Raw genomic sequence first — 20702 nt, forward strand, 5'->3', positions numbered from 1 at the left:
CCAGACTCCCAGGCAGCCCCGGAGGGCAAGGGAAGAGGCTGCCGCCCCGTGGGCCTACGCGCCCAGACGCCGAGGGCAGGAGCCCGCCGGGGCCGGGGGCTGCGGGGCCGGGGGCTGCGGGGCTGGGGGCTGCGGGGCTGGGGGCCGGGATGCAGGGCCAGGGGCTGGGGGCTGGGGGCTGCATGGATGTGGGACTGCGGGCTGGGAGCTGGGGGAGCTGCCGGGGAGCAGGGGTGTGGGGCTGGGGGGGTGTGGGGGCTCAGCTCCGCTCGGGGAGCTCAGCCTGGGTGCCTGGAGAGGTTCCCTGGTATGGGTGGGTATTTCCACATGAATGCTATGATTCAATAAAAATGTAAATTTTAGAAGGTGAGGGAAGAGGAAGCGAGGGGAAATTATCATAAGTGTGGGTAAAATCCAGATTTTATTAAATTTTACCAACACTTATAATGTTTGCTCTTGATCTAATCCAATCTCTCCTTGTACAAAGTAAAGAAAAAAGAGGCCCCAAGAGAAAAGTGAGTTGATTCACAGGAGAGATTAAAACTCTCTTGTCAACCAGGCACCCAACAAAGGGCCAGTGCCCGAGGGACGGTGTCTCATCTGGGCGTGTCTACCCAGGAGGACTCAGGGCTAAATTAAGGGATGGAGGAATTAGCCTGTTTTGAGGACAACAAAGCCCCGGTGGCTTCCAGGGGAAGAGCCCGTGACAAACCCGGCAGCGCTGGCCCCAGGCCTGCCGCCAGGGCGCTGGGCTAGACTGTGATCTCTACTCGCTGCCTCTGGGGGGCTGGAGGCAGCCTCTTCTGGGGGACTCAGGGAGCCCCTTCTCAGAGGCCTCCGCGGTCGAACGACCACTTCGCACCCTGAGCCTGGCCTGGAGAGGCGTGGCCAGCAGGGCCTGGGCGGCGGGGGCCCCTGCAGGGACGCCTGCTCTCAGCCCTTCTTCCTCTAAGCCGCCCTGGGCTCGGGCCGGGCGGCCTCTTAGCTCCAAGCTGCAGCGCCCGCTCCAAGGCCGGGAGGAGGCGCAGCCTCGGCCGCAGGCTGCAAACAGCCTCCCTGCACGGGGTCGACCCGAGCCCCCAGCCGGCAACCCCGGAGGGGAGCGGGTCCCAGCTGCCTGCCGCCGGTGCGGTCCCCAGAGCACCCGCGCGTCCCCACCTGAGGCTGGAGAGGACCGCGCAAAGATGAGCGCCAGGGCAGGCCCAGAGCGGCCGAGACCGGCTCTGGGGACACCACGTCACCTCCCACGAGCTCCCGCCGCCTTCCTGCCCCGCGGTGCCCAGCCCTTGGCAGTGCGGCGGCCCCAGGGCCACCCACGTCCACCTCCTTCCGTGGGGGTGGGGGGAGCAGAGGCCGGGGTGGGGGCTGAGCGCTCCGGGCTGGCCCCCTGCTCTCCGGCCCCCCGCTCTCCAGCCCCCCACGCCCGGGGCAGCCGCCCCACGCTCAGCGTGCTCCCCTGACTCCGGGCCGCCCTCGGACGTCACGTGGAAGCCACGGTCCTCTCCACCAGCATACTTAAGAGCACAAGTAGCCAAAGAATAAACCTGCAGCCGCCCTCTCCAAATTAAAAACTTCCATGCATCAAAAGACACTATCACAAAAGCAAAGAGATGAGTCACGTATATGACTACGGGTGCGCATCCGGAATACACGAAGGACGATTACAACGCAATAACGAAGGCCAAACGACCAAATCACAGAAGGGACACAGGATCTCAACAGGCATTTCTCCAAAGACGACAGAAAACGGCGAGTAAGCCCAAGGCAAGAGGCTAGGCGTCCTGGTGCCTCCCCACCACGGCCACGTCACACCCCCGGCACGACCGGAAGCAAACGTCAGGGGACAGCAGGTGCTGGCGAGAGCGCGCAGCAGCGGGACCCGGGTCGCACTGGGGGACGAGAAACGGGCAGCGGCTTCGGAACGACATGCTCTCGGCTCGTTAGACGGAGGGCCTGCACGGGCCCCGCTGTTCCACCGGAAGGCGCACCTCGGGCACGACGCCAGCTTAGGTGACCGCTCCCCGCACCCGCGCAGCAGCCACTCGGCGGGGGAGCCCGAGGCGCCACGTGCTTGAGAGCAGGCGCCACGAGGGCCCCGCAGCGGAGGGTTACTCAGCCTTGAAGAGGAAGCACCGAGGGTATCTAAACAGCCCCCTGCCCCGCCATTTCCACCCATTCTCACGTGCCACGGGGGGTCTCCAGTAGCTACTTGGTACCACAGTTTCTGGAACAGGGCAAAATGTGGCTCAGTGGGTCCAACCGAGGCCTCCGCCTAATTTTATCAAGTTGTGATGGTCAGTTCCATGTGGTTATGGTGCCCAGTCGTCTGGTCATACGCTGGCCTGATTGTCCCTGGGAGGATATTTCATAGGTGGACTTTGCCTATAGCCAGCTGACTGCATCTACTGTTGATTGCATCTACAACCTACAAAGGACACTCACGAGGGGAGTCTCCTCTTCCAAGCAGCTGGAGGTCTTAGAGCCAGGGCGGGGGCTTCCAGTCTGACGCCCGCCCTCACGGCTATGTAAGCCAACCCCCATCATCTCTCTCTCATCTGTCCATCCATCCACCATGCATCCTTTTGTCTACCCATTTGTCCATCCGTCCCTCTGTCCGTCTATCCATCCACCGCCTACCTGCCCATCGTGTCTCTATAACCCAGAGACCCTCACACGAGTTTCACTGGTGAACGCTGCCGCCCCCGCAGTTACTCAGGGACCGTCTACGCCGCTGGCCGGGCGGGCAGCAGAGCCCACGCCCCCCGCGCCGCCCACCAGCCTTCACGGGAGAGGTTGCCGATTCCAGGTGCAGAGGGGCTGCGGGCACCGGGAAGGCGGAGAGCCCGGGGCCCTGGTTCACAGGCGCGGACGACCCGCCGCGGGTCCCGCGCGTGGGAAGGGGCGAGAGGGGCCTTGGCGGGAGGTGGGGCCGGCGCAGGGCCGCCGTCACGGTGGGAGCGCGCCCTGCCCGCCTGCCCGCCCGCCGCGCCCCCGCCCCGGTGCCCGCACTTACTTCATCGGCTTGAACAGCGCCTGCCCGTAGTTCTGGAAGGTCATGACGAGCTTGAGCTGCGTGCCGCCGGACTTCATGGCTGCAAGGGGGGGACAGTCACTGCGCGCCCGCCTCCCGGGCCGGCCCCCGCGCAGCCTGGCCCCCGCACACGGGCCGGTTGGGGATTTTCACGGAGATGCTCTGCCCGCTGGGACACGCTCCCTTCTGCACTCCCGGGCGAGGGGCCGGGGGTCTCTCCAGGGCGCCGGCCAGAGAAATTAAGCCACTAACAGCGCCTCCCTCTCCCCCACACACAAAACTCACGCGCACACACGCACATATGAACACACACACGCTCAGGCGCTGGAGCGAGGGGCGCAGAGCCCGGGCTGGGGCGGCCCTGGTGGTCAGCCAAGAAAGGCTTCCCGGGAGAGGACGTTTGAGCCGCTCTCCGGAAGAGGAGGCGGCACTGGCCCTGGAAGCACAGTGGGAGGAGCAGCCTGGCAGAGCGAGAACACGGCAGTTCAAGGGTGTTACGAGGAGCCTGTGGCTGGAGCATCACGTCGGATGGGGGGTGGTGAGGAGAGTCCAGAGAGGAGAGGGCCACCCTGCGATGGTCAAGTTCAAGCGTTCACCGGGCTGTCCAGCTGTTTGGTCAAGCACTGGTCTGTTTATTACTGCAAAGGTACTTCCTGGATGGGATCTGCATCTACAGGTGACTGCATCTACAGCTGACTGCATCTACAATCAACCAGGAACTTGCCCTCAGCAATGTGGTGAGGGTCCTCATCCAATTAGCTTCAGTTCTTAGAAGCCAGAACTGAAGGTTCAGAGGACGGAAGACTTTCTGCCCCAACTCCTATTTCCCGTCAGCCAGCTTCTCCGGGGAACTTGGACTCGGGGCTTCTGCAGCAAAGAGTTTCCAGCTTGCAGCTGCCCTAGGAGCTCAGGCCGGCCCCACAGCTGCGTGAGCCAATCCCTTATAAGACCCCCCCAACACACGGTCCCTCAGAGCTGCAGGGGGGCGGGCAGAGAAGAGGGCAGGGGGGCGGGCAGAGAAGAGGGCAGGCAGCCAGGCCTGCAGGTTTGCAGGGGGACGGCACCCCTTGTGGGCGAGGAGGAGCTGCCCCCCAAGAACCAGGATGGGCAGGGGCGGGGGCTGATGGGAAGGGGCCAGGAGCCCGGAGGGAACCCGGACTTGGGGACGGTCCCGGCTGAGCACGGGTGGAGCACGGGGGAGCGTGAATGAGGGGGCAGTCGGGAGCCGAGGACCCCCAGGACGACGGTACAGGGGGCGCCGTGAGCCGAAGCAGCTGCGCAGACCGGCGCGGCCACCCCGGGGCTCATGACGCTCAGGGCACATCCAGGAGGGCTGGGGGGAGCAGGGCCTGAGGGTCCAGCTCCCTGAGCTTCCCGGGGCGCGGCTTCCCCTGGGAGCCCTGGCCCGGGCGCCGCCTGTCCACTCGCCACACGCCCTGCCCTGCGGCGTCTGCTAGGCCACAGCTGATCACCCAGCTGAGCCCTCATTTTAATTGTCTATTTTTCCTTTATCGGTGTTTTCTAAATTTTTAAAAGGAACATGTATCACATTTTTGATAAGATAAAACAGAAGAAGTTATTTAAAAACTAGTGGCCAATGAAGCCCCACTGGACGCCCCTTCCTCTGAGCGAAGCCGCCGCTGGACGGAACATTCCGGCCCGGCTGGCCAGCCAGGGACGCCCACCAGCACCGCTGAGCCCATCACCCTGATACTCCTTTTTTTAAAGACGTATTTTTTTATTTCTCTCCCCTCCCCCCCCCCAGTTGTCTGCTCTCTGTGTCCATTCGCTGTGTGTTCTTCTGTGACCGCTTCTGTCCTTATCAGCAGCACTGGGAATCTCTGTCTCTTTCTGTTGCGTCATCTTGTTGTGTCAGCTCTCCGTGTGGGCAGCACCATTCCTGGGCAGGCTGCACTTCCTTTTGCGCTGGGCGACTCTCATTATGGGTGCACTCCTTGTGCATGGGTCTCCCCTATGCAGGGGACACCCCCGCGTGACACGGCACTCCTTGCGCGCATCAGCACTGCGCATGGGCCAGCTCTGCACGGGTCAAGGAGGCCCGGGGTTTGAACCGCAGACCTCCCATGTGGTAGGTGGATGCCCTAACCACTGGGCCAAGTCCGTTTCCTGATACTCTTAATAATGAAATCTCGGCAGACCCGCCAGCCTGGCCAATCCTGTCCAGGGGCTGGTCCCACCTGCCGCATCCCCCAATTCCCAGCTCCTCTGCACAGGCTGAAGGGACATCAAGAGACGAAGGACGCTGACCCTTGTGAGCGCAAGAGCCGGTGGCTGGGCCAGTCCACTGCCCAAAGCCAGCCGCCCTCCCAGCCCTACCTGCCTGCCTCTCGCCTGCCGGTGGACATCCGACGACCTCTGGGTCGGGGTGGCCTTCGGCCAAGCGCAAGGTGCCGGCGGGGGTGGGGAAGAGGGGTAGGCTCACCCGAGGGGCGGCCGAGAGGGGGCTGCGGGCGGGCGCAGGTGGGCACACTGGGTCTCGGATGCTGGGGCGCAGCTGCACGGCCCCTTGAGGCACAGCAGACCCCACTGCTGGGGAGCGGGCAGCGGCCTGGGGCGAGGCCGGGGAGCCCCCTTCCCTGGACGCAGGTCAGCCAGGCCGGCCGAGGAGGGACACGACGGACAGCCGCGCCCTCGGGTCCTGCCCGGCCGAGGAGGGAGGTGGGAGGCATCTCGGGCCACACGTGTCCTCCGCCACCGCGGCCGCCGCCCCGGCCGCTCCTTGGAGAACGTCAGAGCGGGAGGAGTCCCTCCCTGTTTTTAAGGCCCTCGTGGCCACGTGCTGCGCCCAACTCGCCCTGTGCGTGGAGGAGGCTGAAGCCACGGCCTGCCACGCTGAGACGTGAGGGCGGGCGGCCTGTCACCCCAAAACTTCTGGGCGCCACCCCGAGGGTGCCACCGCCTCCTGACAGCCGAGACCACGGGGCGCCTCGAGCTCTCTTGAAGCAGCTTGTTTGCCACGATCGCATCCGGCCTGCACGGGAGCCCCCTGCACCATTGCTGCCGCTGCCCGGGAGCCGCTGCCCGGCACAGACCCCAGTTCCCGGGGACCCGGGGCTGGGCAGAGCAGGCGGCATTCCCCTCCGCCTCCAGCCAGAGGCCAGAGAGGGCCGGGCAGGGCGTCCGGTCCCAGGCGGAGTCCTGCTCCTTCTGCAGGGCCAGGTCCTGGCGAGGTCCCACACCAGCAGCTGCTGCCCGGGGGCTCAGAGGGACCCCCGTTAGCCAGGGAGCCCCGTGCCAGGCCTTCATCTGCCCCAAGCTTCTGACCTATGAGTCCTGGATTCTGGAAGGCTGTTCCTCCTTGTGGCAGATCAATTAGCGCCCCGGACCTGACCCCTGGAGTTGCTTTTCTTTGTTCCGGTGCATTCTCCAAACCGTGCCAGAGGCTGCCCCAAATCCTCACATGCCAGTGCAGTTTTTTTCCTTCTTTTTTCTGTCTGAAGTAATTCCAGGTGCAGGGTGCTTAGCAGTGTGGCTTTTTTTCCTAATCCGTGATCGCGCACGGGAGTGGTTATCGCCCGCCCCAGCCCTGGCACCGCACACGCGATCCCAAGCTGACCAGGGGAGCTGTTACCCCGTCACCAAACCGCCAGGGCCTGGCTACCAACTGCCGCTCGTGTCCAGAGCCAGCCGAGCTGTTCTGTCAACTTGACCACGTGGCTCCAAACGGGGCAACCTCAGGGAACCGGAAGAAGGTTCCAGAAAGCCCTGCCGAGGCGCCCTCCGCCAGCCTATTTCCAGGCTCACATTTAATAGTGAGACGGACAGACAGAAAACGGAGCCCTGAGCTGGGCGAGGGTTTCCCACCATGCGCCAAGCCCACAGAGACCGCCGCCTTTGGAACATCTCTGCCGCTCCGTAAACCGAGACGCTTCTCTCCGGGGCCGCCGCTGCAGGCCGCTGGACCTGCTGCTCTTTTTTCCATTTCACACTCACGGGAGGGCGCTGGAGGCGTGGCTGAGCCTCTCCTCTCCACAGTCCAGCCCCGGGCCCCTTGGGGGGCTGTCGGTCCAGGGCTCCACGGGGAGGCGCCCATGGGGATGGGACCCCCGGCGCAGGCGGCCCAGCAGAACGGGCCTCCAGGGAGGGCTGGGGGCTGCCGCCCCAGCGGCTGGATCTTCACACGAAACCTCAGCCGGGCAGGCAGGGGCAGCGGGAGGAGCGGGACCGCGGTTCCCCGGGCACACGGCGGCCTGCCCTGCGCACTGGCCTCCTCGCTCTGGACAGAGCCCCGGCCTGGCCCCTCTGCCCCACGGCAAGGTGATTCCAGCGTCTGGCCCCGAACTCGGCCATGACCTGCTCGCTCCCGGGGTCGCGCCAGGCGGCCAGGCCACGGCCCCTTCCCAGGCTCGGGCGCGACCCGAGGAACACAGCAGGTACGCGGCCGAGGGGTGGACGGCCGGGCTGGCAGGAAGGGCACCCGGCCGAGGCCCAGAGGAGACAGGCGAGGGCACGCCGTGCGGTGGGGGCAGTCAGTTCCACGCCTTCGGGCAAGGAGGGACGTTCCCTGCCGGGACAAGGGGCCTGCCTCAGTTTCCCCGGCAGGGCGGGTGCAGGCAGGGCCAGGAAGGGCCCCTGCAGAGCAACTGCTGAAACCGGACCCCCTCGCCACCTGCCCGTGGGGGCCCGTGGAGCAGCGCCCGGCCCACCCGGGGTGCCCTCCAGCCCTTCCCAGGGCCTCCCCAATGACCAGCGCCCTTCACCGACGACCGTGCAGGCAGAGGACTGCCCCGAGAGCAGCACCGCAGGCCACTGCCATCTGACTCGGCAAGTAACAGCCCTCGGCGACTCCCTCGACAGCCGGAGGCGGCCTCAGGCCTGCATGAGCACAACACGCCCTTCCACGTGGAATCGCACGTGCTGTGCTGGCCGGCCCGAGGCTTGTTCAGAACCACAGGCTCCTCTGCGCTCTGCTGGACCTGGGTCGCTGGCGTGAGTGTAAGGAGTGTGCAAGGACAGAGAGAAACGGAGCCCAGGCTGGGTGAGTGTGTGAGGGCAGGGGTGGCGGAGGCCGGGTTGGGTGAATGTGCCCAGGCTGGGTGAGTGTGCGAGGGGCTGGGTGAGTGTGCGAGGGCTGGGTGAGTGTGCGAGGGCTGGGGCCACGGGGCCCGGGCTGGGTGTGTGAGGGGCTGGGTGAGTGTGCGAGGGCTGGGTGAGTGTGTGAGGGCAGGGGTGGCGGAGGCCGGGTTGGGTGAATGTGCCCAGGCTGGGTGAGTGTGTGAGGGGCTGGGTGAGTGTGCGAGGGCTGGGTGAGTGTGTGAGGGCAGGGGTGGCGGAGGCCGGGATGGGTGAGTGTGTGAGGGGCTGGGTGAGTGTGCGAGGGCAGGGGCCACGGAGCCCGGGCTGAGTGTGTGAGGGGCTGGGTGAGTGTGCGAGGGCTGGGTGAGTGTGCGAGGGCAGGGGCAGCGGAGGCCGGGCTGGGCCGTCTGGGATGGGCCTGGCGCTCTGCCATGGGGAGTGGCCCGTGGCCTCGGGCTGCGCCGTGGGCCGCCTGCGTCCCGGGAAGACGTGCCCCCGCCTGCCCTCGGACGGGGCTTTACTTGGAAACGGTCTCGACGGCTGTGGGAGCTGAGGGACGCAGGTGGGCACGAATCCAACACGACTGGTGTCCCCACGAGGAGACCCACGGGGAGGGCCGAGGGCCCCGATGGGAGACCTGGCCTCGTGCCACGCACGCAGGAGGACCGGGGACCGCCGGGGCCACCCCAGGCTGGCCAAGGCCTCTGGACGGGCGAGAACAGACGCTGCTTCTCAGGCACCCCCTCTGTGGCGTTTGTCGCGGCGTCCAGGAAGCTGCGCAGGGCCCCGGCGAGGCGTGAGCAGCAGCAGGCCCGCTGCCCGCCCCCGGGCGTCCCCTCCCCTCCAGGCTGCAGCCAATCGCCCGGGCAGGTGACACTCCAGTCTCGAGCGGGGCGTCCGAGCTCTCCTGTACGGCGCAGCCGGCCCGCGCACCCGACCCCCGCCCAGCGCGTGGACAACGCAGTCGGACCGCGGCACCTACCGACGCTGGTTATCTTCTGGGCGCCGAGGTCGTGCAGCAGCGCGTCGATCGCGGGGTTGCGCCTCGAGTACAGCTCGTACCGGTTGATGCCGATGTGGAACTTGAGCCAGTTGGGGTAGGCGTCCACGGCCGGCTCCCCGGTGGGCGAGAATTCCTCGCCTTCGTCACCTTCACGTGGCCTTCGGAAAACCCAGGGGAAAAAATGAGACGCGTATTCGCCCGGCCTGGCCAAAAATCAACCAACAGGGGACAGCGGAGCAGAGTGGACGGGCTCTGGGTGGGCAGCCCCGGCGGGCACCGATGCCCGGGCCGCGCCTCGGGGTTCCGGCAGAGGCAGGGTGACCGGAAGAGGCGCCTCTGCTCCCAGGGGACAGAGTGCTGAGCCGTGCGCTCAACTGATAGGCCTAAGGGCCCAGAGTTCCCATCACCCTGCGGGCTCCACGGGCAGCTGTAACCAAAGCACGACAGAGCCAGAGCGTCTGCACCACCCCGCCGGCCGGCCCTGGCCCCGGGCACTGTGGAGCGGTCGGCTGCGCTGCGGCCACCCTCTTCCTGGGAGCAGGAGGTGAAGCTGGCTGTGACTGCAGACACACCCTGTCTGGCAGGAGCCTTTCCCAGGCTTCCCGCTTTTGTTCCAAACCTGGGGTTAGGGATGATGCAAGAGGCTAAATTTGATTTTAATTAGCGCAGTCTCGGGGGAGTGCCAGGAGGGGGGCCGGCGCCGGCCCCAGCGGGGCTCAGGCCGATGACCCGCCGCCCACTCGCCTGTCCTCGTGCCCCAGGGCCAGCGTGGCCTGCTGCCCCGCTCGGTGCCCCCGTTCTGCCTCCCAAAGCCTCCGCCCCGATTGCCACCGTCAGGTGGGGAGCAGCCGCAGGCCCAGACACTGCTCCGACTGTGCAGCTTCTGAGGACTTCCCTGAGGCCAGGCCGCGCACAAAGCCCAGCGCCCGGTGCGCTGGAAACCCGGGCCTGGCCGCGGCTCGAGGGAGGGCCGTTTCGGGGGGTGCTGCTCTGGCCCCTCCACGCGTGGGCAGCCTTGCGCGGGTGGCTATTTATTTACTCTGGCCGCAGCGGCGGTTAATGTTTCACCACGCGGGGTTGCAGCACCTGCTTATTTCGAGCCGCGAGGCCGAGAGGGGCCTTGGCCGGGGGTAGGGTTTAAACCAGGACGGTATAGAGGCGTCCCGGGAAGGCTCCCGGTCCTGCCTGCCAGCCACGCTGCCCGCTCCGGCGCTGCAGCCCGAGGGGCTCCGGCGCGGGTGCCAGCACGCCCCGCGCGGAATTCTGCTTCCAGTGGCCGGCTGTAAGCGGCTCGGGTACACCAGGCCTCAGCGGGGGCCCACGCAGAGCAGTGCCCATCCCCCCCAGAAGGACCTGGCGTTCCCTGGCCAGCTCCTCGGGCCACTGCGGCCCCGCCGGGCCTGTCAGGGGGGATCCCACGGCCGCGAGCTGCCCTGGCCCCGGGCCGCCAGCCTTCCCCGCCCGTAGCCACCGGGACAGCCCCCAAACCACCAGCACCCCCTTCTCGGGGCCAAAGAGGGCACCCTGAAGCCGAGGGCGGGGCTGCGGGCCGCAGCTCCAGCAAGCCAAGCTCCCTTCCAACCGGGGGCCCTGCGGGGGTGCAGGAGACCGGGGGGTCGGTCGCCACCCCCTCCCCACCCTGCCCACTCACCAGTCGGGGCTCTCGGCCTTGGGGTGGAACCTGAGGTGGCCGTTCAGGTTGAACAGGACGTCGTTCTCCGTCAGCGGCGGGGCGGCCACCCGGTACAGGGGGTGCTCGAAGAGCCTGGCCAGGAGGGAGCCCGCGGCGCTGGGGCCTGGCGACGCGGCCGGCCTGCGCGGGCCCGGGTCGCGAGGCAGAGGAGTCGGCGAGGGGGTGCGGGCGCTCCGGGCGCCGTCGGCCGGCTCGGGGGGCGGCAGCTTCTCCAGCGAGTGGGACGTGAGGTTGGAGGCAGGGTCGGAGCTGAAGTCCTGAAGCATGCGCAGCGTGTGCTTGTTGGGCCCGCCCGCGGCGGGGGGCTCCCCGGGGCGGCCCCGCGCCTGAGCCCAGCCGGGAGCCGCCGCGCCGGCCGCGGGCTGCGCGCACGAGCAGCCAGGCCCGCCCGAGGGCCCCGCGCGCCGCTCCAGCTGGGGCAGCAGGTCGAGCGCGACGTGCAGCGCGCAGGCCGCCAGGAGCGCCGCCAGGACGAGCACGCGGAACCTGCGCGCCAGGATCATCGTGAGCGCCGCGGCGGGGCCGGCCCGTCCGCTCTAGCCTCGGCTGCACGCGAGCGCCGCGCCGCCCCTAGGGGCCAGGTCCATCCGGCCGCGCCGCTACCAGCCCCGGGGCCGCAGCTCGCGGAGGGCGCCCCCCGCCCGGGGCCCCGCACGCCGGGCCATCTCGGAGCGCCGCCTCGGGGCGTCTCGGGAGCCGCAGGCGCCCCCTCCTCCGTGCGCCGAGCTCGGGTCTCCGGGGCCGCGGGGCTCATCGGACGCGTGGGGCCCCGATGCGGCTGCCCATCCCCGGCCGGGCGGCGGCCGAGCTGCCTGGACGCGACTGGATCGGCGGCGCGGGCCCTTGTGCGCTCCCGGCCGGCTCGCGGGGCAGGGCTCGCGCCCCTGGTTGCGGCCCGGAGGAGGGACGCGGGGCGAGAGAATGCGAGGAGGGGTGGGCGCGGCGAAGGAGCGCGCGAGGCGAAGCCGGAGGCGGTGGGCGCGGGCGCAGGCAGGCGAGCGAGCCCGGGCAGGTGCAGAGGCGCGTCCCGGAGCGCGCGCCCCGCAGCCCGATCCTCTCGGGGCGCCCCCGGCCCGGGCGGTAAATACTCGGGGCCCGCGGAGCCGCCCCCCGCGTCAGCGCCCGCAGATTGGCGGAGCCCGGGAGAGCCGCGGCCGAGCCGCCCTGCTCCGCCTTCCTCCCTCCGCCCCCGCCGGCCGCGGGGCCTCCGCCGCTCCGCGCGCGAGGAGGGGGCCTCCTGCCCGGGGTGGGCGCGGAGGACGCAGGGGTCCCCGGAGGGGAGGCGGGGGGCGCGCGGCGCCGCGGGGCGGCTGCGGGCTCGGCCGGCCTGGGCGCTCGGGCCCGGCCCCTCCTCCCGGACCCCCACCCCGGCCGCTCGCGCCCGCCGCGCGGCTCCTCCCAGGCGGGCCCGGCCGCGGCCAAGTCCCTCCCCGGGGCCGCTGGGCGTCTGCGCCGCGCCGGGCTCGACCTTGCGCTGGGCGAGGCCGCGGGAGGGCGCCCGCTGGGCCGGCCGGAGCAGCGCGGGCCTCGGCCCGGACGCGGAGGGACGAGCAGCGCGAGGCCGCGGCCCGGCGGGTCCCACCCCGGCCCCCGAGGCCCCGCCCGAGCCGGGGCTGGCCTGGCACCGAGAGGTACCGGCGGGGGCGGTGCCTCCTCGCAGTGGGCGGGCGGGGCGCGCACGTGGGCGCGGGCGCCGCTCATCTGCCAGCGCGGTGCGCAGCGCACCCAGGCCCGCGGTCCCGCCGGGGGAGGCCTGGCTCCTGGGCCCCCAGCCCCCGGGGGAGAATGCTCATTCCCGCCCACGGCAGCCTTAGATATCCCCGCGAGGAAGGCGTCCCCGGAGGGACACAGGCACGTCCAACCCCCCACCACCCTGCCCCTCCCCCAAGTAGCTGGGGTCCTCAAGGCGCGTCCTCTCCGCCGCTGGGCGCCAGGCAGCCTCCGAGGCTGGGGGTCCGGGCCTCTGTTTCCTCCCGGTGGCTGCTGTCCAGCCTCACTGCCCTCTCTGGACTGTGCTTGGCTCCTGCCCTCCTGAACGCGCCACGGAAACCTGGGGCCTGGCATGTCACCGGCACCCATGGGCGCTTGCTGGGCAAAGGCGGGTGGCCTCAGCCCGGCGGTCGGCAAAGTCCACGTCTCCTGGCACGTTGAAGGACGTGTGAGGGCTGAGTCCTGCCTCCTGGAGCTGGACGTCGTATTGGGGGTGGGGGTCGAGGTGGGGTGCAGGCAGGCAGATGGGCGAAGGAAGGCGTGGGCAGAGGTCACTGCTCAGAGCGCCGTGCCCCCTCATCTGGGGCAGGGGGACGCTGTAGGCAGGACGAATGCAGCCTGGCTTCCCCCCACGCCGTGGACCCCACCAAGCAGGCGGTGGCTGTGGCCTCAGTGAGCTGGGGGTCCCACAGAGCTCCCATGTCAGGGCAGGGCCCCCAGGCACTTATTTTCAGGGGGAACCAGGCTGTCCCTCGGGCACTGGCAGCACGGGGTCGTTCATCCATTGATCATCTTCTCATTCACCCTGTCATCATCTCCTGGGAACAGCGAGTTTCCTGGGACTTTCGGAAAGCCAGCACCCCGTTTTCCTCCCGGCCCCACGGCCCTGTTTGTTTTCCTGTCGACACCCATCGTGTGTGAAGGTACCACCTTCTTTTCTAGGTTATCCTTTGTTTCCCCTAAAAAGCACATACTTCTCAAGACAGGAGGCCGGGAAGGGGCTGCAAGGCTGGCTCCGGGGCAGGGGCTCTGGGCTCCGGGCACCCCGCCCCGTGAGGGCCCTGGGCTGACCCCTGCCCCACCACGGTTCAGGCACGAAGGCAGGAGGCCGGCTCCCTGCTGGAGCGCAGTCCTGAGGCGGGGGCCCCGGGGCCAGGCCGGGGAGCTGGGGTGGGGGCACCGGGAGGCAAGCGCTCAGCTCCCATCAGAGGGAAGTTTCTGGGGTTTTCTTCTCTCAAAGGCCGGGGCGCCCGTAAACCAAGGTAAACGTGCCTGGTGGGGGCAGGACTTGCCTGAGAAAGCAAAGTTGGGTGTGGGAGAAGGGGGGACAGAAGCTGGGTGTGGGAGGGGGCTGTCGCCTGTGGGGGCACGCAGCCTTCTCGGAGGCTCGGAGAAGGGGCCCCTTGAGCCTGAGGGCCCCAGCGTGGCACCCCGAGGGCACGGCCTTCTGGGCAGGCAGACGGAGGTGCAAAGGCCCCGCGGCGGACACAGGAAGGGTGGCACCAAGGCTTCATGACGGGAGAGCGGTCAGGGCACAGCCCGAGGCCCTGAGGTTGGAGCTGAGTGAAGGGCTAGGAGGGGCATGGGGCAGCCACGAAAGGGCCTGTGGCCCGAGGCCCTGGGGGCCGTGAGCAGGAAGGGCCGAGTGGCCTTTGACTGGCGCAGAGGACAACGGCAGAGCAGGGACACCCCCCCCCGTTGGGGTCGGCATGGGAGGTGGAGGAGCCGAGGAGAGCTGGGACCTGGTCACGGTCTGGAGAACCGGGGCGCCTGAGGGCGAGGAGGGCCCCGGAGCCTGGAGGGCGTTGCTGGGACCTGCTGGGACCTGCAGACGTGGGGTCACTGGTGTGCGACAGCCTCGGGGTGGGGGGGCCCCAGGCCCGGAGCGTGCAGAGGGGCGGCGAGGCTGAGCAGGGCCGGGGCCGTCGCCGTCGAGGGCGAGGAGACGCCAGCCGGGTGGTCAGAGCAGGAGCAGGCGCCCCTGGGGCACGGGGATGAGCCCTGGCTGCGGGAGGCTGCGGGAGGCCCCTCGGAGCCACCTGCTGTGGGGGGCGGAGGCCAGCCCCTCTGGCTGGAGTGCCGGCTGGGGTGTCGGGAGGGGCCTGGACGCCAGCCTCAGGCGATGCCCGGGGTGGGCAGGGGCTGCGGGCTCCGCCACCTCCAAGGGGGGACCCCCTCTGGAGCCCTAGGCGTGGCCTCGGGCCTGCGGGGCCAGCAGGGAGCCAGCCTGGGGGGGTGGAGTGGCGGGACGCCCTGCAGAGGCGGCTGTGCCCGGCCAGGGGACTGGGGGTGCCCGCAGCCGGGGCACCTCCAGGGAAAGCGCCTGGGCGCAGGGGCACGGTCGGGTCCCCGGGGGCCGTCACGCTGGGAGGGGCTGATGCCCCGGCCCCCCCCCCCCCATGAGCCGGTGCCTCTGCTGAGCCCCCTTCCGTCCCTCCAAGAAAAAAGGAGACGTGAGACCGGGGCTGCCCATCGCCTCTCCTGGGGGCCAGAGAACCGGCTCTGCAGACGCCTGCGGATGGTGTGGGGGGCGCAGGAAGAAGAGGGCACAGCCGGGGAGAGGCTTCGGGGTGCAGCCCGCAGTGCCCCAGGGGCTCCTGGAAGCGCCGGGTGAGGAGTGGCCGTGGGGGGCACCCCAGATGCTGCGCCCCTCCAGCACTGGGTGAGCGGGTCTCCTGCCCAGTGCCTGGGAGCGTTTCCAGAAGGGGCCAGGCTCCTTCCTGGGGCGGGAGCAAGGGGGGCGGTGAGGCCTGAGAACGGGGCTGCCTCCCTCCAGGCCCCGCCGGCCCCTGCCCGCCTGCCTGCAGTGCCCGCCCGCGGGCCCAGTGGCTGGCGAGGAGCTGGCCCTGTGCCTCCAGCTCCCAGGACGTTTCCTGCGGGCGGCTCACCCAGGCAGGCTGTTTACTGCAGCGGCTCTGGCCACAGGCTATTCTGGGAGCAGGGAGGGGGCAGCAGGAAGGGAGGAAGGTTTGTGCCCTGGCAGGGGAGGGGCAGGGAGGGCCTTTCTACCCCTTACGCCACCCTGGGGGCCGAGGCTGGGGGAGCATGCCAGGGTGCGGGGTTGGAGCCCCTGCCTGCAGGACGCGCCAGCTCAAGTGCTGCGTTTCCCTGGGAGGCGGGGCTGCCGGGAGCAAGAGAGAACGCCTCCAGGGGAAAGCACGGGCCACCGGTGTCCCAGCTGGTCCAGGCCTCGGCCGGGGGTCAGCATGGTCCCCCGCCCCCAGCCAGGGGCAGGGCCTCCGCTCTAATTTAAAGCAGCAAATCAAGAAGCCAAAAAAGTGCCAATAAAGCCTTCTTTTAAAAGCTTGATTTTATTTTATATGTTTTGTGTTGCTCAAGTCCTATGATTCTTGGTCTTTATTCACACATGGAGCTACCACAAACGTTGACCGTCTACCAGCCATATGGAAAACGTCAAGAAGCTCCAAAGGGCAGCGATGGGCAGTGTGGTCAGTGGGTCTGCGTGGAGATGCAGGTACGGATGCTCAGGTGTGGATGCCCAGGTGTGGATGCTCAGGTGTGGACTCTCAGGTTGACTGCCCAGGTGTGGGCGCTCAGGTATGCATCTGTCGTCACAATATGTTTACTGGCCTCTTGAAGCATAAGAAAACAAAAGCTTAGCTTTAAAAAGATTTCAGGCACAGATAAAAACATTCTTAGATATAATTTTTGTGTTAGGAAGGAACCAAATATATATAACAAACTATATAAAAATGGGCATAAATGAGAACTGCACCTATAAAGGCCAAGGGGCGCTCCGAGGAGGCTTGGTGTGGAAACTGCACTTACTGGAAAGTGATAATAACAGAAAATCAGCCACACAAACCTTCAATGCAAGAAAATCAAAGAGAACAGCAACACAATTGCAAGTGAGGGAGGAAAGACCACACAAAAGGACCCACCAAGGAGAGTCGCAGAGCAAGTGCAGTGAGCGGACAGGAAAAGGGTCGTTTTCTGAAAAGACCAAGAGTCAACACTTGGTGAAACCTGAGTAGGGAGAGAAACGAGAAGATAAGAGTGCCTTAAGGGAAAAGGAAGGAAGAGTGGCTGCACTTGGAGGCAGTGCTGCAGGGACAGATGCTGGACGTGTGTGTCCTGCCATGGCCCACTGAATGGACTGGGGGAGAGTGTGAGCTACAATGTAAACTATTATCCATGTGGTGCAGCAGTGCTCCAAAATGTGTTACCAAATGCAATGAATGGGCCACGACGATGGAAGAGGTTGATGTGGGAGGAGTGGGGGGTGGGATATGTGGGAACTTGTTATGTTTTTTAATGTAATGCTTTTTGTGATCTATGCATCTTCAAAAAATACAATTAAAAAAGAAAAAGGAATAGAACGGCCCTGAGCCTATCCCGGACAATGTCAGTGAAATGGGTTTTTGTAAAGAAAAATTCAAGTGACCAAAATTGACTCCAGAGGCGCTAGAACATGGAACTAGATCACTCATCTCGGGTGTAACTGAAAACAGACCAGCTGTTTCCAGCTGTTTCTCCCTGAAAAGAGACTCCGGGCCCAGAAGCATCTGCCTGAGAGCTCCCCAAATGCTCCCAGAGCCCCCGAGCAGGTGGAGGCGCCTGGTCCTGGCTGCGGGGGGAGGAGCTCTCACCCGGGGCTGGAGCCGGCGGTGGACGGCGCCTCTTCCTGCGGAGGACCCAGGAGGACCCAGGAGCACCCAGGAGAATCCAGGAGCACCCAGGAGGACCCAGGAGCACCCAGGAGCACCCAGGAGGACCCAGGAGGACGCAGGCGCCGCGAGCAGCAGGGGCCTCCTCCGGGAAGCGGCGCCAACGGGAAGGCCGGCCAGGCCGCTGCCGGCCTCGAGAGCAGCCGGGCCCCTTTCCCCGCGCCCACCCTGTCCCCAGACCTCTCGCTGGCCCCTCCCTGATTCCCGGGTCCCCTCCCTCCACACGGGCGCTCCCTGGGCCGTCTCCCCACTCCCACAGGCGCGGGAGACCCCACTTTCCCGTCTCAAGCCTGACCTCCCCGCCAAACTCCAGAACTGAAGGTTCACCTGGCTGTGTCCACTCGGCCCAGCACTCCTGGAACAGAAACCGTGGCCTCTCCCCTCCTGCTTTCCCGCAGCCTCCCCCGCCAATATCTGCGCAGGCCGGGACCGTGGGCGCCTCCACACAAACCCGCGGGAGCCAGCGCCTTCTCTCACCGGGCTGCCCCACACCTGAGCCTTTTCTCCACCCGGGGTCCCTCCCTCTGACTCAGCAAAATCCCCGCGGTGACCACGGCCGACCAGACCTGACCGCGCCTGCCCTCTCGGGCCCTCTCCTCTCTGCCGCAGGACCTTTGCACCTGCCCTCCCCGCTCCCCAGGCATCAGCTGGCCAGCTCCCCCTTACCCTCTGCCTGGATGCCGCATGGTAGCAGCCAGGCCTCTGCTGGAAGTCCTCCCTTTTATCCATCAGAAAAACAACAACAAGAAGAAACAGAGAGACCGGAATAACTTGTTTTTGTCCTTTATCCTAGAGAAAAGTAGACTTATGGTCATGGTTTTATAAAACTATGTCCTAGAATTTACAGAATCACCACGTTTTCCTTGATGGAAAAATAGAGCAAATTCAGAGACCTGTGGGCAAGCAGGCAGGATTATGATTCGGTTGCAGTTGCAGCGGTGCAGGGGATTCGTATTTCAGACCAATATGGGTCTTAAAAAATGGTTACTGGGATGGTACGGGCCAAAAGCATAAAAACGTGCACTGGCAGGTTAAGCAAACTACCACCGACAAAGCTGGATCAGGCAAAGGGCGGCAGTGGTTCCCAGCCAGGAGGCCAAGGGCCTCCGTCGAGCACTTTGACCCACTGACCACACCATGTCCACACCTCCCCACGCCCGAGTCCAGTTCCTACTGCGTCTCACCAGCTCCTGGAAGTGCACAGAGTCCTCAGAAAATTCTAGAAACATGTTGCCCTGTGGTCACGAAAGCCACGCCCCTGAAGGACACTGGGGGACGACGCTTAGTCACTCATCAAACCCAAAGTGCGCGAGCACCAGCGCCCGCAGAGGCAGGAGCTCTGCCGGGGGTGCCCTCGGGCTGCCGGCCCCTGCCCCCTGCCCGCAGGCGTCCCCCGCCTCCTCCCGGACAGGGCTGACCTTGGCTCTCTGGGCGTCTCTCTGTGCCCGCTGCCCCCTTAGCGGTTTGTGGTGCTGGGGGGGGGGCAGGCTTTTGTTTTTTGTTTTTATAATAAACTATTTTTAGAGCAGTTTTAGGTTTACAGAAAAACGTCTTGGGAAGCACAGTTCCCATCTCCCCCTCCCCTCCGTTTCCCCCACGAACACCCCACATTCGTGGGGGCGTCTGTCACAGCTGACGAAGCCGTATCGACCGGTTAGCAGCGACCGGAGTCAACGGCTCACACCAGGTCGCGCTGTCGTGCCATTCGGGGGCTGTGATGAACGCATCGCGCTGTGTCCCCCCCATCTCAGCTCACACAGGATAGCTTTGCCCCGCGCTCCCCGCCCAGCCCTCCCCACGCCCCCGGCAGAGGCTGAGCTTTCCAGCGTCTGGTGCCTTTACCTTCTCCAGAGCATCGCCGGGCTGGAGCGTGCAGCGCGGCCTTGGAGACGGGCTTCCTTCACGCCGCAAGCACGGTCACGCCCCCGTGTCTTCCTGCGGCCCGAGAGCGCGTTGCTCTTCATCTCCGCAGAGCACCCCGTTGTGCGCGCCGTTTGCTCAGCCACTCACCTGTGAAGGGCGTCCTGGCTGCTTCCAGTTTTGGCAAAGATGAATGAAGCGGCCGCGCACGCCGCGGCCCGCTCTCCGGGGCGCACGCTCAGCGTTGGTTCCCCGCGGGAGCCCTGCGCCCTCCCCGCCCGGCCCCGCCTCGTTGCCCGCCGTCTCCTCGCCACCCACGCGTCGCCAGGGCTCTGTCGACTCGCCAGCCGGGCCGGGCGTCCTGCGAGGAACGCGGGCACGAGGACGCCAGGCCGGCTCCGCCTCCGGGCGCCCAAACACACTCGCCTCCCCAGACCAGCCCCTCGGCGCTGGAGCCGGCGCGCCGGCCTACGCGGGGACCCGGCACGGGGGCTCAGCGCGAGGGGCAGGCGCTGCCTCCCGGTCGGCGCACCTGGAATCGGGAGCAGGCCCAGCCTGGGAGCCCCGGGGGCGGCGCGGCTGTGCCCAGACGGCTGCTCAGGGAAGGACTGGTCCCGAAGAGCGGCAGGGAAAGCCCAGGCCCTCGGTGCCCAGAGGTGCCTCCGAAACCCACGGGGACGAGCCCCAGGGCCAAGTCGCGGGCCAGGCCACCACGGCGAGGCCCGGAAGGACAGGGAGGTGGCCTGCCGCCAGACCCCGCCCGCACCGCCAGCCTCTGAGTGTACGGCAGCAGCCAGGACCCGTGGCTCAGCACAGCCACAGAGCGCAGGCCATGGTTCAGCGACAGAGAGCTGGCGGTGGTTCAGCACAGGCCACGGAGCGCTGTTGAGGCTCGGCACAGCCATGAAGGGCTGGCTGTGGTTCAGTGGCGGCCACGGAGCGCTGGGTGTGGCTCGGCAGTGGCCACGGAGGGCTGGCCGTGGCTGTGTGTGGCACAAGGCCCCTCACCTTGCGTGGACTGCCTCGTCAAACCACCCTACTGGAGGTGGTGTCCCGCTGCTGCTTCCACAGCTTTCACAAGGAAGTCGAGGCCCAGTGGGGTCCCCCGGCCCCCACAGCCACTCTGGGCAGGGAGGGGTTTGGACCTGAGCTGCTGACAGGCCCTGTTTGCATGGAATCCTGGGGGGTGTGAACCTCGGGGGGCCCCGGGTCTCCTGGGCAAACAGGCAGATGGCACCCACTTATCTGCAGTGCATTGGAGAGGAGCATCCCCGGGAGGTGGAGGGCGTGGGCAGGAGGGCGCAGGAGGGAGGGCGCAGGAGGGAGAGCGCAGGGGGAGGGTGGGCGTGGGGGAGGGAGGGTGCAGGCGGGAGGGCGTGGGGGAGGGTGGGCATGGGGCAGGGAGGGCACGGGCGGGAGGGCGTGGGGGAGGGTGGGCGCGGGCGGGAGGGCGTGGGGGAGGGTGGGCATGGGGGAGGGTGGGCGCGGGCGGGAGGGCGGGCATGGGGGAGGGAGGGCATGGGCGGGAGGGCGTGGGGGAGGGTGGGCGTGGGGCAGGGAGGGCGCGGGTGGGAGGGAGCGGTGGGGAGGAGGGCGCGGGCGGGAGGGCGTGGGGGAGGGTGGGCATGGGGGAGGGAGGGCGCGGGCGGGAGGGCGTGGGGGAGGGTGGGCGCGGGCGGG

At 67.3% G+C, this 20702-nt stretch overlaps 1 protein-coding gene and 1 long non-coding RNA gene across 3 annotated transcripts in view; both read right to left on the reverse strand.

Moving 5' to 3' along the window:
* Positions 1–11778, reverse strand: part of FAM20C (FAM20C golgi associated secretory pathway kinase) — a 30057-nt gene extending 18279 nt beyond the window's left edge. The window contains exons 1-3 of the mRNA XM_058285680.2: positions 10723–11778; positions 9051–9229; positions 3014–3092 (exon numbers count right to left, since the gene is read on the reverse strand). Of these exons, the coding sequence (XP_058141663.1) occupies positions 3014–3092; positions 9051–9229; positions 10723–11267 (803 nt within the window). The 5' untranslated portion in view covers positions 11268–11778. The remainder of the gene's footprint in view (positions 1–3013; positions 3093–9050; positions 9230–10722) is intronic.
* Positions 11779–15766: 3988 nt separating this feature from the next.
* LOC105745503 (uncharacterized) lies at positions 15767–20282 on the reverse strand. 2 transcript variants are annotated; one of them, XR_009182893.1, is made up of 5 exons: positions 19555–20282; positions 19005–19172; positions 18347–18430; positions 17829–17951; positions 15767–16067 (listed from the first exon to the last, which is right to left on the reverse strand). It is a non-coding gene; the product is annotated as an uncharacterized lncRNA (long non-coding RNA). The 2 variants fall into 2 exon arrangements; XR_011647156.1 differs by lacking the exon at positions 18347–18430.
* Positions 20283–20702: the final 420 nt, after the last annotated feature.

This window comes from Dasypus novemcinctus, chromosome 23 (assembly GCF_030445035.2).
Source record: "Dasypus novemcinctus isolate mDasNov1 chromosome 23, mDasNov1.1.hap2, whole genome shotgun sequence".
Classification (NCBI taxonomy): Eukaryota; Metazoa; Chordata; class Mammalia; order Cingulata; family Dasypodidae; genus Dasypus; species Dasypus novemcinctus.